The sequence below is a fragment of the Agelaius tricolor genome, unplaced genomic scaffold (assembly GCF_023055355.1).
Source record: "Agelaius tricolor isolate 1412-34295 unplaced genomic scaffold, bAgeTri1.0.p SCAF_1, whole genome shotgun sequence".
Taxonomy (NCBI): domain Eukaryota; kingdom Metazoa; phylum Chordata; class Aves; order Passeriformes; family Icteridae; genus Agelaius; species Agelaius tricolor.
In genome coordinates this window covers 64,591,996-64,611,509 of record NW_027269261.1, presented here as the reverse complement: position 1 = coordinate 64,611,509, position 19,514 = coordinate 64,591,996, and the positions used below count along the sequence as shown (strand labels likewise).

Sequence of the window (19,514 nt, the reverse complement as noted above, 5' to 3'; positions counted from 1 at the left end):
AACACAAAAACCACATTCCCCAGCTCTGGCAGTGGATCCAAGGTTTTTTTCCAAGGGAGTAATCTGGCCACTTGTACAAGGAGCTGAATACATAGACAGAGCAGTCTGCTAATTTTCTGAATTCAGCAATTTGTTCTTTGCTACAGGGCTCAGGAACTTTGTTACAGGACTCAGTAGAAGCAGTGTTCACGTGTTTTACCCGAATTTAAAACAGGTCTAATCCAGTGAGGTGGCAGCAGTTGATAAAGCAAGAATGCAGTTCCAGGTGCAAAGCATGTTAGTGTTTACAAAGTGTTTACTGGGACATGGCTGCCAAGGGCATAGGACTGTCAGAGAACTTCACCCAGGCAGTTACACATGACCTCCTAAAAGAGCCAGGGACTCACAGGTGTGCTCTGCAGCACTGTCGGTTGTTCTCAGAACAGAAGAGAGGATGAGAAGGTTACACAAACCCTTGCAGTAGCCACATCTGGCAGCAGCATGAGACATCAAAAGTCATGGGACATCTTCATCCAAATTTATTTATTAATAAGGTAACAACATATTCCAAATTATTACAAGCCTTTACTAATCTTTCCATTACTGTCTCAAGTTTGACTTGACATGTCAGATTTTTTGCAGTAAATGTCAGTGTTCAGGTGCAGAATTAAAATAAAAGCTTAGAGAATAGCAACAGGAAGTCACAGTTACAAACATCACAGAAAGGGATGAGCATGACTGCTGCAGGCTCCAGGGTCACTCCCAGTCAGGCTGCTCTAGGCTCAAGTTGTAGCAAGTAACAGAGGAATTATGCAGCTTATGTACTTCAGTTACAAAGCAGCAAGCACAAAAGCATTTTAAGATTTCATAACTGCACAGGAACTATGCCTAGATTTAGACTTTCTAGGCTCAAGTCCATCTCTGGCAATGGACAACAAGCAAAATACCTAATACAGTAAAAGATTTCAATATTCAGAGCCCCAAATATTTTAGGAAACCCTTCAGTTGAAGCCTCAGTAAATGCAAACCTCCTCCTTTAGTTATTGTAACTTCGGTGCTTCTTTTTCTCCACTTTTTTTTTGTTTTTAATCACAATACTCAATTCCTCCAAAGGGCTTACACAGCTTTTACCACTCAGCTCTTTGCAAACTTCATGATTGTAGCTTAGCCAAGAAAGTGGCACACAAAACAGCAATAAATTACAGCACAGCTATGCTACTTAAACTACTTAAAAAACCAGTAATACTATGTAGATGCACATTGTAAACAGGTGCCTTAAAAACATGCTTCTGATACCAGGGTATTCTCCCCAGGGTGCCTGTCCTGTGTGCAATGGGACACACTGGACTGGCTCCTCTGCAGCTCCAGGTGCAAGTTTTCCCCCTCACATCTGTGCTGAAGGTACTGCTGCCCTCGGCATGGGAAAAGTCAGGCTGGTAGTGTCTAAGTGCTGCAAGACATCCAGTGAACCCACCCGTGCTCCTTTGAGTCTAACAACACTTACTCAAGGCTTACTTTGGAATCAAGGCAACAGGGATCATCAAAGGCAGACCCTTCTTCACTTGCAAAGCCTGACCTAGCACTGTTTAATTACCCTAATTAACACTTGCACTTCTTTTCCTACAACCATTTAATGCAATTGAGGGGAAAAAAACATACTTCCAAAAGCTCTCAATCTTACAGCTCCCAAAGCACTCAAAGTAGGAGTAATCCTCTGAAAACCATCGTTACAGCAATTACCACTGAGCTCAGCTAGAAAAAAGTCATTTACTGAAATGACAAGACATGATTCAAGGTGATCATGCAGGACAAAGCAGGGAATACTACCTGGACAGCACACACACATGTATTTACACCCGCACTACTACCCGGAATACTGTTTGTTTCAGGGACACGTGGCGCTAGCACAGCCTCCCTCCAGAGCAGCACAGCTCAGTCAAAGTCGCGGTTGGTGAGAACCAGCGGAGCCACCAGAGTCCACACATACAGCACGATGCCAATCCAGCTGGAAGAGATCTTCACCCACACCGACGGCCACTTGCTGGTCATTGTCTCGTAGGAAGAATCCGGACTGTGAACCAAGGAAAAGGATCATTTGCAGTTTTTTCAATATAACATACTTGTGTTCTAAGCCACCCTTCAACACTGTTTTCACAGGAGATCATTCTCAATTCACACATCAAAGGACCCTTCTCCTAGGCAGTTCACACCAGTCTGTACAAGAACACCACTTGTATGTAGATGTCACAGGAGGTGGAAAAACAACAACAGCACAAAAAATACTCAATATGAGAAGCTGCCAAAAAGCAGAATTACAAGGAATCTCTAACAAATCTGCAGAAAGGCAGTAAATGGATAGCACTTAGAGACAAAAAGAATGTATTTTGTCTTGCCAAAGGACACCACGGTCACAATACAACACGAACGACACTCACACGCTGAGATGTCCAAGGCAAAAACCAGGGCATTTATTTCCCAACCTCATTATTTATAGAATTCCAAAAGTGACCATGGATTGGAGGATGAAACTGCCACCTCTCCAACCATACTGGTCAAACCAACAGTCCATCAATTCTCTCCTCCCTCCAGAAAGGAATGCAAAACAATCATTATTTACAAGAAAAGTGTGTGAGAAACTCCATTACAAAAATGTAAACATCAGAAGGCTTAGAAGAACTTTAGAAGAACAGGGCAACATACCACCTAGAGAAATTAATCATCTTAATGTCATATTGGACCCAAGTAGGGCCACAAATCAATTTCACAGCAGGACCATCTATTAAGAGTTATTTCTGAAGGAAGTACCTTTTAGTGTTGCTTTTTCAATACAAATTGTTCTTTGCCATGTAACAAGAGACCTTAAGCTGTATTCTTTAATTCTGAAGAACATCTGATCTAGCTGTTAGCAACAGTTCACACACAGGAGGACTATTTTGTTGTTAGGATTTTTTCCAAGGATCAGACATCATTTCCTTCCACTAAGCCCTGTCAGAGAATGGCTGTGGTTGGAAGAGACCACTGAAAGTTCTCAAGTCCAGCTCCACTGTTCCAGTGGGGACACCTAAATCCAGCTGCCTCAGACAGCTTTGGAGTGCCTCCAAGAATGGAAACTCCACAACTTCCCCTGGCAACCTGCACCAGTGCTCAGTCACCCTAGCAATGGAAAAATGTTTCCTGATGTTCACAGGGAACCACATGTGTCTCAGTTTGTGCCTTTTGCCTCTGGCCGTGTCACTGGGCACCACTCAGAAGTCCTGTCTCCATCCTCTTTGCACACCTCCTTCAGGTGTTTATACACATTGGTGAGACACCCCTTGGGCCTCCTCCAAGCTGAACAGTCCCAGCTCTCTCAGCTTCTCTCATATCACATATGCTCCAGTCCCTTAATCATCTTTGTGGCCCTTCATGGACTCTCTCCAGTATATGCCCATGTCTCTCTCATATTGGGAAGCTCCAGAACTGGAGGAGATGGGAAGAAACATCTTCCCCTTGACCTGTTGATATAACATGTCCTTTTTCTAGCTCTCTGTACTAGACATGGGCCAAGTGTTTACTAATTTTTAATTGTTATATAATTTAAGACTTTATCCTGTTCACTTTAGCAGTATTTCAGCAGTCCAGTGAATAACAAGAATCATCCTAGAAAATATGGCAGGCACTTGTGAACAAGGTTGGCTACAGTTTTCAGATACACTTCCCTTGAGAAGTCTCACTCAATACTGACATTCCAGAGCATGCAACTTGTGCCTCCTTGTCCAGTAAGAGACAGCCTCTTGTATGCTCATTATCAGCACATCTAATCAAACATAAATACCTGTACCAGTTGGTAAGTGTCATCATGATATACAGTGATGCCAGGAAAAGCATGAAGTGGAAGAAGGAGTAACTGTAAGTAACTCCATCCCTCTCATTATCTATAGCTCGGTGAACATCATCTCCATCATCAAGGGAGCCATCACTCCTGGGCATTCCATCCTCTATCAGTGTTGATTCATCACTGGTCAGCATCAGCTTGTTAACTTGGCTGTTGTTGGATGTCCGGATGCTGGATATGACAGGAAAGGACATAGTACAGATACCCAAATAAATACAATTTTGTATCCAACAATAAGAATTGATACAAATTAATGTATTTTTTTTTAAGGACTCTTACCTTGAATAGAGAACACACAGCAGAAACAAAACCAGTCCTACAATCCCTTGCGCATCCCACCACTGCACTACCTGACCTTGGGTTGGAATGGTGGTGCTGTTGTAACCAATGATGCTCAACAGACTGGGGTTACAGCGCCTGTCTGTGAGGGAAATTGCATTAGAGCTTACATAAAACAAGAACAGGACAAGTATTTAATAGCAAATTTCCATGCTGAATGCACAGAAATAGAAAGGAACGTCGTGACTGTGACAGTCTTTAAGTGAAATTTGAATTTAATTTTAGCCTACTGAATCTCTCTAGAGCAGGGAAATGACAGTATATGGCATAAAAATCTATGTCTTTGAGCAGATAAAAGGATTCTGAACTTATGTAAGATATGCATCAACTGCTTTACTATTCCATCTGACATAATTAGATGCAACAAAACAGAAATTTCTGTATAATAAGCTTCAGAAATTCTACTGCTAGAAAACAGGTTTGACAAACATATTCTATAGATGGGGTACCCAAACCATCCCAGAAATGGAAAACAATGCCAGTAAGTCAGTTTTTTATTATGAGTGGTTCCCAACCCACAGCATCCACAGGTAACACTGGTGAAACAGCTGAAAGTAGTAGACAATCTTATTTTCCCATAATCACTGCCTGAATTAGATGACTCATGTATTCCATGACACAGAAGCACAGAAGATTGTCCACAGCTAAGACAAAAGGGTCAGAGACCCAATTAAAACCACTAAAATCAGTATCTGGTGATTTATTTTAATCATCATAATTTCTGCACTTGTTTATTTTTAGAGACATTCGACCGTTTCCAGTCACAATAAACATTGACAACATTTATTAATACTTGTTTATAAATCCTCAGTTTGGAAAAATATAATCAGTAGCATCTTGGTCACCTAAGAAACATGAAACCTGGTAGAGAGACAAAACTCTTAGAGTCCTCAGGGGAGTTGCACTGATTTGCAAAATCTAAGCTTTAGAATACTGCAGTTCTGCCAGCAAAGAGCAGAAATTACATGCCATACAAGCAGGGGAAAAAGACACAATTTTAGCATGCTGGTTGCAGAGGGGGGGAACTCAGAGATGTGTGGGCAAGGCCATGCTGCTATTTTATACATCCCACATTGTTGCTGGGAGCGTGGCTTTTGGGGGGAGGAAAAGGTGAGCGCCTCCCAGAAGAAGTGGCACTCTGCTTCCTCTCCCCCTCAAGGGAGCTTGCCCAGACCCGCCACACAGACCCTGCCCTCCCTCCCTGCTGCCCATCCCTTCCTATCCCGCAGGAGAGTGGGCTCCTAGCAGTACATGTAGCTGAGCCCTACCATATGCACATTCTGTTACCCTGCTCTAATGCTGCCCTGCAAGAAGTGGAAGTACAATTTATTGCTGAACCGGCTACCCAAAATGCTCTACATTGTTATACACTTACCTGGCTCATTGGTCATGGCTGACCAAGTCAAATACATTGTGTAAATTGTGATCACCGAAGACTGCAGCAAACCAGATCTTGGCTGAGATTCCTAGACAAAGGAGTCACCGAACAGGGAAGTTAGGCAATCAAAAGTTGTAGGCACAATGATATTGTGATTATTGTGATAACACAGGAGGTAACAGAATCAAAATCGTACCTGAATTCTTGGCAGAATTGACATTACAGAAGCACCAATGCACAGGAGCATATTAACACTGATGAATGTCTTGTTTTCAGAACAACCTTCTGGATGAGTGTAATAAACATAAAACAAGACAATAGCTACCAGAGACAGCAGATAGTTGACAGCTGTAGCTGAGAGGAGAGCTGTGAAGAAACAAAACCATAGTTAAACTGGTTAATAACAGAGACTACTATGATTGGAATAATACTGCATGATTATCAAGTGTGGGATACAATATACAATGAGAATTCTGGGCACTGAAATGTAAAAGAAGTTCTCAAATAGCCTGTGAAGAAACAATACATGGGAATCCTGAGTCCATGTTTGATTCTCCAGTGCCCTAACAGCTACCAAGAAGAGCAAGGAGGATAAAGGAACATAGATAGCTGTACTGGACACACCTTGGCTAACAGCTTAAAAAAAGAAACTGAAGAAATACTTCAGCTTCAGAGGCTAACACAAAATCTCATTGCCAAATTACATCTTAGAAAAAACACTAAATAGAGAAGCAGCCACTGAATTAAGACAGGCCATACTGTCTTCTGAAACACCTAAATTATAAAATCTGAAACACTTTATTAAAATAACATTTCTCCAGTGAGATGACTTTACTCTCCTTCACTACCTTGACCTTTCACTCAGCATATACCTTCAAAGAATGATTAACTGGCAACCAGAAAAAAAAATTGTTTGAGATGATTCTACTCAACATGATGCACTAGCAAGTTACTTTGTTTTTAATCAGCACTGAAGGGCTAGCAAAAGCTATGACTAAAAAAAAAAAACCAAACATCCCAAAACAAACAAACAAAAAACCCAAAACCAAAGAACCCCAACAAAAAAACCCAAAACCGACCCAAAAAACAAAACAAGAAAAACCCAAAAAGCTCCAGTTGCCACGTTTCTGATACTATGATGCACAGAAAGCTCCACCTGAACATGAGGAAGAACTTCTTTACTTTGTGTATGACTGCACCCTGGAATAGATTGCCCAGAGAGGCTGAAGAGTCTCCCTCACTGGAGACATTCAAGAACCATCTGGACACAATCCTGTGCCATGTGTGCTCCAGGATGACCCTGCTTGAGCTGGGAGGCTGCACCAGATGAGCTGCTGTGGTCCCTTCCAACCTCACCCATTCTGTGATTCTGTGAAACTCATGCCTTGCACCCAGGGAACAGATCTTATTACTCAGAGGCTGCTGCATCTCTCCCTGCTTCCCCTTATTTAACTTGACAACAAAAGGACATCAATGGAGCTGAACTACACACCTGAGAAGATGACACTCCTGCATGAAGTAGCCCTTTCTGCATTGGTAAAATGAACTATTCAGTGAGTAACTTATTTAACACAATGCACATTAAATTAAAGTTAAAACTTGACTGTAGTATAGTCCCTCCATACCTGCATACCAGCATCTTGAGTTTCCTTCCTCCATTTTTTCAACCCAAGATTCATTCCAGGAATGGGCAAAGTCAATAAGCAAGACCAGCTGAATAAGAATAAAGCAGAATGCTCCAGCCATACCTACATAAAACCACACTGGAAGAGAAGTAAAACAAAATCATTTAAGAACCATAGGTTTACCCCCCATCGCAGTGTCCCTAAACACATAGAAGCACTACAGTTACACAGCTACAATTAAAACTGTATGACATCAGCATGCACTTACTTTATTTAAAACTAAGTATGATTGCACCATGATACAGAGGAAGACAACATTCCCTCACCAGTTGTAAATGGTCCCTCTGGGATGAAGAAAGCTCCAACACTAATTGCAAGCGCTGTCGCAAATTTAAAGAACCAGAATCTAAAGGGAAATAAAAATAAGGCAATGGTTAAGTCTGGTCTAATTCATATATAAAATACACATCTTTAAGAGTTGGGGTTTTTTTTAATTTGCTCATTCTTAACTTGCCTCAATTGAAGCAGGATAAAAATTTTATCTGCCCAAGATTTTTGCTCTCTAAAAAATTATGCTTAACCTGTGCTAGACTGACACAGAGTTTGACACATTTCCCAGAGGTATCCTCTCACTTGTGAATTCCAAATTAGGCCAATTGTGAGCTGCTTTTTTTCTTCCTAAGAATGTTTTAAACCAGAGCAGTGAGATTGTTGGTTTGTCTGCATATGAGAAAAATGGGTTAAAAAATCTCTTTGTACTTTTAATATCAGAGATCGCATTGATGCCTACAATGACATAAAATATTATGCTGGAGCTCCCTACCAGTCTTGGTTCACTTCCTACATGAGAGAAATATACAAAAGTCTACATTCTTCCCATCCAACTTCAGATTCTTTAGGCCTACTGAGCTGATGAGGATTTACCACAAAAACAAAAGCAAATCATTTATCCTGCACAGAAAAGACACAATCAAGTTCCAAGTCCCTGCTTCAGGGCAGTGTCATTGGAATTTTTCTTCCAGTAAAAGACATAAACTCACAGACCATCAAAAGAGATCAGATGTTTCCAGAAAGCATACATGGGAATATCCTTCACCAAAGATACAACAAACTCACCCCAAACACTAACTGTATAAATATACCCTGCATAGAGAACTTCAAACTGTTATGCCAACAAAACTGTAAGGAGGTAAAGACTATTTTTTCTGATCCCAGTGACAGGCAGCTCCAAAAACAGGCATGATGCCATCTACATGCACTTCAAAACTGAATATAACACCACAAAGATATGTACCACACCCCCACAATGTCAACCACTTGTCAGTTTTTCAAGTTTTCTATCCCTTCCCATTTATTCCCATACTTTAAGCAAGTTTAATCTCTCCTGCTGGCTGTTACAATCAAGTGATGGATACCAGAAGAACAAATTCCAGTTGTGTGGAGAGGAACTATGTGAGATGACAGGAGTGTAGAATACAGAACAAAATGGACTAACTCCCTGGGATATAAAGAGGTGACAAAATCCAGTCTGAAAGTTGAATTAAGTTGTAACATTTATAGTGCAATACAAACCCCACTAAAAGTAGTTTTAGAATCCACTTTTTTAATCAATGTCATTCTAAATAATAGAAATAGAAATGTGTTCAAGTTCATATATATTTAATCTCTAATTCTAGACTTTTTTGATGGATCTTACTGCTCTACCCCGTTCTATAATTGAAAACAATAGTCATCTGAAATAATACCTAAAGCTGCTGTGCATTCTGTACAAGCTAGCAATTATCTTGTAGATATAATTGATTTTTTTCTATTGTCATCACAAACTTGAGGCAAGAAACCATTCTGATTGGCATTAATAAAGCAGAGAAGGTGAGCATTGGTACCAAATTGTATTATTGAGCTTAACTTGCATGCAAGCATGAAAAAGTTAGTACACATATATGCAAAAACCTAATATTCTGAATATTTCAATTTACTGACAAAAAGATTACATCTCAAAATATTACTGAACATACAGACAATTTCAAAAATTAAAAACCATAACGCTTTTCATAAAGCTCACTGTAATGCATATTATTGAAGCAACGAGTTATTACAGAAGTATTGACAATAACATTATTAAATATTTTACCAGCAACAGTTAAATTTTTCCTTTTATCCTAGTGCTGATGTTAGATTGGCTAAGAAGAGCATACTGCTGTGGGTTGCATAAACAGTACCTAAATTTGTATTGGAGAGCACAACTCCAAATAAGGTTATCAAGAAGATCCCAAACACTTTAGAAAAAATTCAGGTAAAAAACATTCCTCATTATGAAAAATCACCATGTGCCTTTTTCTGAAAAAGAACCAAAAAACAACAGAGCTCTGATACCGAATGTAGCTGAACCACTTTCTTTTTGCTTGCAACAAGCATGTTCTCCTGAACAAAGCAGGGTGGAGGGAAAGGCTGAACTGAGTTACTCTTGCTAACATATCTTAATACATACTCTTTCTTTTCCAAAAAAACCCAAAAGTAAACAAAGCAATATTCTTCTCAGTCTTAATTATCTTCCCCAACAGAAATAATTTGAAGCTTTTTCTCTTTTTATGTTAGACATGTTTAATCCTACTATACTGAATATAAAATATAATTTTTGGCTTAGCTGTTCATAGCTTCTCTTAAATACAGTCGCCTCTAAAAAGCAGTAGTCTAAGAAATCACTGTGACCACCAAGATTAGGCACCACAAATGGTTTTAGGCTTTTCTGCATCATGTCCTCTCACAAATATTTACATTTCCCTGGTTCAAGGAGCTACATTACACATGGGCAGAACTTGGATGAAAACTACCGCTTGTGTCAATACACAAGCTGAATTTCCACTCACTATATTCTTCCATCTGATAATCTTAACTAAAATGAAATACAAATAAAAATTCACTGGGAAGCTCAGAAACTAGATACATAACTCATTTCTTTTTGCAGAGGGGCAACTGAGAAGATAGCAGAAAGAGAAAAGATATGTTTTATACATCTATATCGATATATATGTGTAACTGCTATAACCTTTTAAACAAAATTGTTCAGAAAAGAAAAAAAGTTCTTACAAACTTCAAAGTTAAGAGGAATGTAATTCAGATGAGGCTCCTAAATATTTTTATTTCTTGAAAAAAATCTCTGTGGAATGAAACAAAAATTAATCACTAACTCATCTCAGCACTCATTTCTGCATCTTACCCATTGTGCACCGCTGCTCTGGGGTCATTGCTGCTCTTCACTTTGATCATCAGCAAGGAGAAGAGAAGGAAGAACATGGCCATGCCAAAGCACACGCGGTACACAGCCTTGTAGCCAACCAGCACATCACAGTTCACGTGGCCCTGCACACCAGGAATACTTGTTCCCAACCCTCCATCACAAAATCCAGGAATCTGTGATAAATACAAGACACATCAGTCATCATTAAAAGACTTCCTGTCAGTAAATGAATATTAATACATTTCCAATAATCAATTTATTAATATTGTAACATTATGTAACTATTAACACTGTTAGAAAATATGATATTGAAGGATTGCATCATTAGCTGCAGTCCAACCAGAATATCAAACACATGCAAGGAAAAAAAAACCTGCGTAGGCAGGATAAAATAAAATAAATCTTTCCATAAAATAGTTTGGGTTGGAGAAGACCTTTAAAGCTCACCTAGACTAACCCCTCTGCCATGGGCAAGGACATCTTCAACTACATCAAGTTGCTTGAGGCCCCATCCCACCTGACCTTGAATGTTTCCATGAGTGGGACAGGGATCTTATTAACAGGTTTTTTATGTTATTAGCAATTTCAGAACTTCTCAAAGAAATGCAGTTTTCCCTTGCTGATCTGAATCAAGAGATAATTAAAGATCTGTGAACTTGTAGATTTGACTTGACAGTTACTATCAGGCTTATGACATAGCTAGGAAGTGGCAGCCTGCTTACATCTCTTTAAAACAGACACAGCCTTTCCCAAAGAAAGTACCCTCCCTATCAATTAGGTGTATCTGTAATTTCCATATGAAACAGCTGAGAACATTCTCTCCAGTCACTACCAGGACATGAGCAATATCTTTCAGAAGTCAAATCATACTCCAGAAGGCTGTAATTTTCTTTCCTAGGTGACTAACATGGCTCTCACTGAAGCTCTAAAGTGGTAACTATACCAACCTACAATACACATTCACAGATGAATAATGGGAGGAAAACCATGAAAATCATGCCTAATCAAAGCTACTATCTACTGAAAAAAACTTAAGACTGCAAAACAGAACTGAAGCACATGCAACCCAAGTTCAGGGAACCCGTAAGCTCTACTGAACTCACATTACCATTCTCCAGTTTTATACTGCATCTTCATATAGCTAATGAACTGTAAGATCCTACAAAGACTTCCTAATTCCCTGGGTGGAAAACAGGCTACTATGATGAGGGAAAAATATTTTTGTTACACACTGTAGACTTTAAATAGAATTTTAACTAGTACAGCATGACAAAACTAGAAGGCGTCTTAGGGTGTGGTTATTTTTTTTAACCACAACCACAATAAAAATCAATTAAGTGCCATAAATACAAGCATCTCAATAATACTTAATCTGGAACTACACATACATATATTTTCTTGTTTGATGCAAAATTTTATTTTTTCTGCTCTGAGCACTTAAAGAAGAGGCTTTACCTCAAAAGAGTGCTTTTCATTTATAGAGGGATCTTCCCACAACTTCTTTGACTCACAAACAAATTAATGGTGACTGTGAAGCATAGCTGGTAGTAAAATGACATATTTCCAAATAAAACCCATGCTTTTCAAGATGTCAATTACTATTATTTGTGACATTTGTTCTCCCAAAAATGCTAGCAATAAATAACCTGACCTTCTTCAGCTGCTCTTCCATGCCTGGTATTAGCATCACACAGGCAACGCTCACGCCAAGAAGTAGAAAGAAGGCATAAATCAGCCGAGTTATGGTGGAGTTGTTTCCACTGGGGCAGCATCGGCAAAGCAGGCACGGGGCACTTCCACACAAGCATGGTATCTGACAAAAAGACAGAACATGAATTATTTAAAAAGCTTTGGATTACTAGATTTCAATATTTAATCAGGCTGCGCAGATCATCAGATATGATGGAAAATTACTCATCCTGTGCATCCCACCATTGGTGCAGACTAAGTTACTGCTACGTGCTACACAGCCACCAAACAACAGCACTTCCCAATGCGCCGCTGCATGGTGAAATTAGCGATTTCTAATACTTCTCAATGATTAGAAGTAATCATTTAGCCATTCAGAAGAAATAAAGACTGGATTCAGGCTCATTTGTTCTCTTGAGTTTTATTTCATTTCAGCCAAATGACGTGCAAGGAATGCTTTTGTTAGCAACTACATCCTCCCTTCCACAGCTGCAGAGACTAAACAAACACACCACAGGAAAAAGATATGACACAACTGTTATGTAGGTACACTCTCAGCACCTGGCACAGCTGGGATAAAATCCTCATTGGGGCCACAAATATTTCCAAAACACAAAAAAACAGGTGATAGAGATTAAATCTTAGGTTGCAAACTATTTCATATTAGCAGTTACTCACAGATCACATGATTCTGTTAGTCTGCAAAATTAACTTATGAAATGTAAAAGTTACAAACAGTAAGAACAGAGCAAATATGCAGAACATGTCTTATTGATACCAAATATCAACAGCAAAAGTTGATATTTGATATCAATACTGTATGATACTGATACCAGTATCATGGTATCATGGGAATGCTGTACAGTTTAATACTACAAGGGGGGAAAACCAAACAGACAAAATTTACCTGTGTTTAATTCTCACATAGAAAATTGTGGGAAGAAAAAAAGGGAGCTATTTCACCAGGAAAAGGTTGGGAAGCAGGGAACAATTCTCTGCCACGTGCAGTGTGACAATTTGGGATGTGAAAGAAAGGCAAGGTCCCACAAGTAAACATTAGCCAAAGGAGGAAAGTTACAATCGGAATGTGTGATCACTGCCCTTCTCTGAGCTACAACAAACCAAGCTACAACAGAACAGGGTTAAAACCCAGCTTCTCCCCCAGCACACATCCAGGGACAACTCCACCATGGGACAAAAGCCACAGGTGTCCACCACTGTATGAGAGACTCAGTCACCGAAGGACAGCAGTAGTTAGAAGGCCACATGACCAGGACATTCCAGTCACCCAGTATGACAGGCATGTGTCAGAAGGAGTTCTCAGCAGTTTAATCATATGACAACCAAAAATGCCAGCAGTCCGCTGCTACTGGAAGTCTGCCGGGAAAAGCAGACAGACTGCCACAACACTCCAGAGAAGCCCTCCGGACAAGGCCGATTATCATTCCTACAGTTTCAGCCAGACTCACACACCGAACCCACAAACTTTGTCTTTTAAATAACTTCCCTGTATTCTTTTTGGTACATGTTCCTTCCCAAGGAGCCAACAATCTTCACTACGGTACAGAATCATCTTTAAATTGGCAAACTTCACCATTACATTTGTCTGCTAAACCACTGAAACTAGGGAGAGTCTCATTGTAAGTATTTTGGGTGTAATAGTTATTATATTGCCCCTTTTTACCTTCTCCTCCACTCAGTGCAGCACAAATAATTTGAAAGCATTGATTATAGGAGGTATCATTTCAATATAATAAAGAAATTTTTTAGACTGAGAGCAACCAGTCCCTGCAACAACCTCCCTGAGGATATGGTAGAGTCTCCATCACTGGAGGTGTTCAAGATGCAACTGGACAGGGTAGCACATCCTCCCACTCAGGCCCTCCTCTTCATAAAAGATGGAGTAGGTGGACCTTTGAGGCTGCTCTACGACTGCAAGCAACTACACTACATCTATGCTTCGTAAGCAGGAAACGTATGGCAAATAGTCTTCAAATGCATCAGAATTTTACAGTACTACTGTCTTACACTATTTCTACAAACACAAATAACCTTTCCAGTGAAAAGTATCTCAGTTCTCTGTTCAAAAAACTACTTTCTTGAACTAATTCTGTCTGCATTAATATTTCTAAACATACTTTTGAATAAATGGTTGAGTTTGGCAGAATAGAATATATAATTAAGCTCATCTGCTGCAGAAAACATGGGAACAGAAGCACTGGCTACAAAAATTCACTTCTGTAAGGAATCCCAGTGTTTGCTACATACCTAAATAATTCAAGCAACTTGCTCTTTGCCTCAGTGGAAGCACAAGCATGAATGCTTCTACGGACAGGAGAGACTTGCAGTAGTTGAAATGAAGATGATTGTCTCCACCTCACTGGGAAACAATGTGCCTCAAGAGAGGCCATACACCTCACTGGAGTGTCTGAGCTCCAAGACCAGCTTTTAAAACGTTTTGCCCCTAAACAGCTCATGCACATCCACCTCTGAACAAGAGACACCTGTTGATACATGACACTATTTATACAAGCTGGCTACTTACACAAGGAATCACATTACAGTCCAATTCTCTCTTCCTTTGGCAAAAGAGAATAAGATACATACCATTCCAACAAAATAGTAGTATACTAACAGCAAAACTACTTGTTACAGACTTCACAAAGAACACGAACCAAGGAACATTCAGCCCATGGAACTCAGTTTATCAGCAGAGGAGACAAGGTGAGTTCCTGCAACTTTCTTCCTAAATTTAAAGCACACCTCCCACAAAAATTTCAGTAGTACACACAGCAAGATACTACCATGGAGATCAAAGCTCAACTCCCCAGTGTGACTCAGCTTAGTCACAGATGCAGACAAAAAGTTACTCCACAGATACTTTTTTCATTCGCTTCCATAAGGAAGCTTTGACAAAAGTTACTCAGACACAACTGAATAAAATCTATTGCCTTCCAGAAACTTTACTTACCTACCAACTCATATCCCTTTACATTTTTGAGGAAAAATAAGCAGCTCAATGGTGTTAACTAAGGCAAAATAAGAAAAGACAAACCCACACACCTATTCTGGGATCAGCCAGCAGGGCATACAAGTTAATTCATGCCTGAGATACGAGTCATTTCATTCCCCAGGGCAGTGGAAATTGCATGAGGAACACGTAACAAGATGTATACTGAAGGAGAGAGGAGACAAAAAAACCCCACAAAATCATGGAAGGACAAACTTTACTGCCCTTGATGCACACAGAACAAGTTTTTAATATTAACCATAATCTTCCTACTGGAGTAATGACTAAATGATTATATATTGAATTAATTATTTGCAAAAACACTATGCCCTTGATGTGCCTAGTCAGGGTTTAGCTACATCATCCCTACTCTTAAGCTTATAGACACTGAATTAATCAAGATCTTTGCCTTGACAGAGAATATTAAAAGAGCAAAACAGCAGCTCAGCTGTTTCAGAGAAGAGAACAATAGAGGCAAGACACAGCAGAGGGAAAACAGTGCTGCCTTATCAACCTAGGCTGTCAGGAGCAGAAGACTTTTGCTGAGATGGCTCTGCTCTTATGGCTTTGGCCTCAACCTCATCTCTGACAGGCTCCCCTTGCTCTTAAAAATGCTAACGTGAAGCACTCCCTCATCAGCACAGGGGAGCACAGAGCAGTCACACACAGCAGCAGCACAGCACAAAGGCACAGAAGACACAAGCACGGCAGGAGGCCTGAGCAGAGCGGCTCTGCACAGCACAACACGCGGCCCTGCGGAGGAGCAGCAGGGACAGCAGCGTCCCCAGGGGCAGGGCAGCTTTGCCGGCCGTGCCACAGCCCGCACCACACCAACCCCACTGCACCTGGTCCTGCCGCTCCCTCACCCTCACTGGGTGCTTCCTTCTCAGAGCCACAAACTGAGTTTGTACTGACATATCCCTACAGAGCAGCGTGGACAGATTCTCCTGCTCAGAACTGCTGTACAAGCTTCAAGTGCTGATTAGCTGTGGTTTTAAATGTGGAAAGAAAATGATCCCTATAAAGCCACCAGGGGAAAGAGAAAAATAATACCAACAAAATCTACTCACCCTGATTTGTTTGGGCACTTTAAAGGAAGGGACAGGGGTTAACTAGTCACAGTAAATCTGATTTAAGATTATGATCTCATGGAAATCATTTTATCTAACAGGCTGAATTTCTCTGCAGAAAAACAAACAATCAAGAACAAGTAGATAGGGGTTCTTCAAACACTACAAACACCAACCAGTTGTCTGAAAGGCTGTTTATGAACTTGAAAATGCAGTATATATTAACTCAAGTATTTGAAATAAAGCCTATAGTCACAATGTCATGAAGTATTTAACAATAATTAAAAATAATACTGTTAACTATATCCAGTTAGTAATTCAAGCCTAACTGGCTAAACCATTAAGTAGTATTTAAAATGTTAATGAGAGCAAAATGAACCCTGACAGTAATTAGTTAAAAGGATATTATCAGTGTTCTAGTTGATTATTTACAGGCATATCAGCCTGGAGGTTAATTTATGCAGATTTTCCAATTCTATGATAATTTCATATCATTTGTACATGAGATTAGGGGATTATGGATCATCTCTCTTAATTAAAGGTGACTCTGTACTAGAAGAGCCAAAACCAATACATTCAGATGTAGGAGCCTGGATAAATATGAGGTCTTGTTATATCACTAGAAGTGTGTGCACGAATGCTTTAATAATAAGTAATTTAACTTGATTCATGCATAGTACAATTATTTGTGGTATTAAAAAATCATATTTTCACAATCCCAGTGACATTCTTACTGCAAACATCTAAAAACTCACAAACCACTTGACTGTGTCAATATAGACAGGGACTAGACTTGGAAAGACATATCACTTATTGATAAAAAAGCAGTTTCTCAGCTGAACTCTTTACCAACTTCTTTGCTTTCCTGCATCGTGCCAAGAGTCTTAATGCCATCTCAATCTACTGCTTCCCATGAACAAAAATCACCTGACTGACGTGGTGACACATTACCACGGATTACTGTGCCGCCAGGAAAGGATGGCTCGGCGAGACAAAGATGCTACAAAGGGTGGAGCTGCTACAGACAAAGCCGTAAGAAAGAGGCATTAAATACAAATATTAGAATCAGGGAAACGTGCGGGTTTTGATTTTCCCGAAAGAAACGCTGAGTTCAAAGCATTTGACCGGACTCTTTAGAGATTCGGGGAGAGGTGATTTCAGCGGACACCGCGGCACCTCCCGCACAGCAACGCGGATTAAGCGGCGCCCAGCAGCTCGACAGGCCGGCCTGTCTGGGCTAAGGACGAAGCTCCCCACAGCACCGGCGAAACGGCTCCGACGGATCCCTGGGGATCCCGGGAGCAGCCCGAGAGGGACCACGGCGGGGCCCGCCCCCTCCAGCGCGGCGGGGAGAGAGCCCTGCCCGGCGGAGCGGGGGCCGCGGCCACTGGGGCGGACAGAGCTCGGATGGGGCCGGGCAGGGGCCCGCCAGCCTCCCCGTGCCGCAAGAGCAGGAGGGAAAGCAGCGCCGCAGCCGCCCTGGGTGACACAGGCGTGGGGAGGCGGCGGGCGAGGCCCGGGTGCGGAGGGAGGGAGGGAAGGAAGGAGGGGGGGGGGAAGCACCGGCCGCCGGCTCCGAGCCTGCGGCGGGCAGGGAAAGGCAAGGAGGGACCCCCGCGCCGTCCGCGTCCACCTTACCCAGCTCGCCATGGAGCAGAGGCCCAGGACGCTCCCCATGGTCCCCGGTGGGCTCGGGCTCGGGCTCCTCCAAGATGGAAGCGGCGGCTCCCGACGCCGTTGTTTACTGCTGCCAGCGGCGCTTCCGGCCGCCTGACGGCGCGGGCACGTCACTGCCGGCCTGGCACGGGAATGCGCCGGGAGTCTGTGGGGCCGGGGTGTGCTTGGGGATCGGGGCTCTGTACGCCTCAGGCCTAATAATCACAGAATAATGAGGTTGGAAGAGACCTCTAAGATCATCAAGTCCAACCTGTGCCCTAACACCTCAACCAGACTATAGTACCTGGTGCCATGTCCAGTCTTTTTTTAAACACATCCAGAGATGGTGATTCTACCACTTCCCTGGGAAGAGCATTCCAGTACTTTATTCTTCTTTCGGTGAAAACTTTCTTCCTAATATCCGACCTATACCTTCCCTGATGTAGCTTTGAGAGAGAGACTGTGTCCTCTTGTTCTGTCAGTAATAAGGAAAGGAGATCCAGCCAGGGGAACAGCAGCAGCCAGCATCCTTCACTCAAGGGAGCTAAAGCCTAAAGCTTGTTAGTTGTCAGCTGTGGATGTAGCAAATCAAGGTACAGCGAACTGGATGTAGTAAAGCAAAATGTTGTATGTCAGTAAAACAGATTGCCAAGGACACCTAGGAGCTAACAAACTTTGAGGATGTAGTAAATCAAGGTGTTGATGCACGTCTATGGATACATTATTAACTTGGCAAAATATTTAATGTCCATGCATCCTATAGCTGAACTATATCCATTACAATACTAATAGTCCCACAGGTCACAAAGACCCCTTGCCAAGTGCAGACCCTCACCCTCTGTGTGCACAGATGTTTAGCTGGGGTTATGTAGACTGTATGGAAATTACCAACTAATCACACTAGATGAGCACAGCCCCAAAAGAGGGAAAAGGCCCACAAAAAAAGAAAATAGTCCGTAAAGAAAAAGTAGGGCCTAAAAATCTTTTAAAAACAATCAGCAGAGGACCAGAAAGTTTAGCTTATATATTTAATAATACAAACATTATAATATATACTTATATTTATTAAAAATATTTAATAATAAGGGTATTATAATACCAAGGATACCATCTCAGTACAACTCTTTCATTTGTAAAAAATCTTAAGATCCAAAACTAGACACTTAAGAAGGATACCTAAAGAAATTGGATTTTTAAAATAAAATACTTAGAAGTATACATTGTTTTACAAGTTAAGAACATTTTTGTCTCTTACAATTTTCCCTTCTTACTAATGTGCATTTATTACACTACTACATGCTGAGCTCAGATTTGATTTATCTGTGGATGTTGCTAAATCTGTCACTTTTAATTGATTTTAAAGGCAATCCTATTTTAAAAATCAAACATGAAAAGGCTGAGAAGGAATTTTTGCAGGCTGAAGGTTTAAGGCTGCAATTGTCTAGTGAGGAAAAAGTGGGAATAATTAATAAAATTGTTATAGCTATTTGTTTGAAAGGTAAGTACACAGAATAAGTGGATATTGAAAAATTTTGGAATATCTTTACTTCAGCCAGTAGATCCAGAACAGTAATTCTTAATGTTCACTTTTGTTTGTGCACTGATTTGAGCCAGTGAAGTGTGCTGTGTTCATCTCCCACATAACACCACCGCAGT

General features: G+C 40.9%; 1 protein-coding gene across 1 annotated transcript; it reads right to left on the bottom strand.

The window, feature by feature from the left end:
• Nucleotides 1-507: 507 nt before the first annotated feature.
• On the bottom strand, nucleotides 508-18,000 carry SERINC1 (serine incorporator 1). Its single transcript, XM_071437730.1, has 10 exons — nucleotides 17,841-18,000; nucleotides 12,085-12,246; nucleotides 10,413-10,606; nucleotides 7,522-7,601; nucleotides 7,196-7,333; nucleotides 5,767-5,936; nucleotides 5,568-5,658; nucleotides 4,133-4,274; nucleotides 3,794-4,024; nucleotides 508-2,050 (listed from the first exon to the last, which is right to left on the bottom strand). The coding sequence occupies exons 1-10, from the start codon at nucleotides 17,877-17,879 to the stop codon at nucleotides 1,912-1,914; spliced, it is 1,386 nt and encodes a 461-aa protein (XP_071293831.1). The 5' UTR covers nucleotides 17,880-18,000; the 3' UTR covers nucleotides 508-1,911.
• Nucleotides 18,001-19,514: the final 1,514 nt, after the last annotated feature.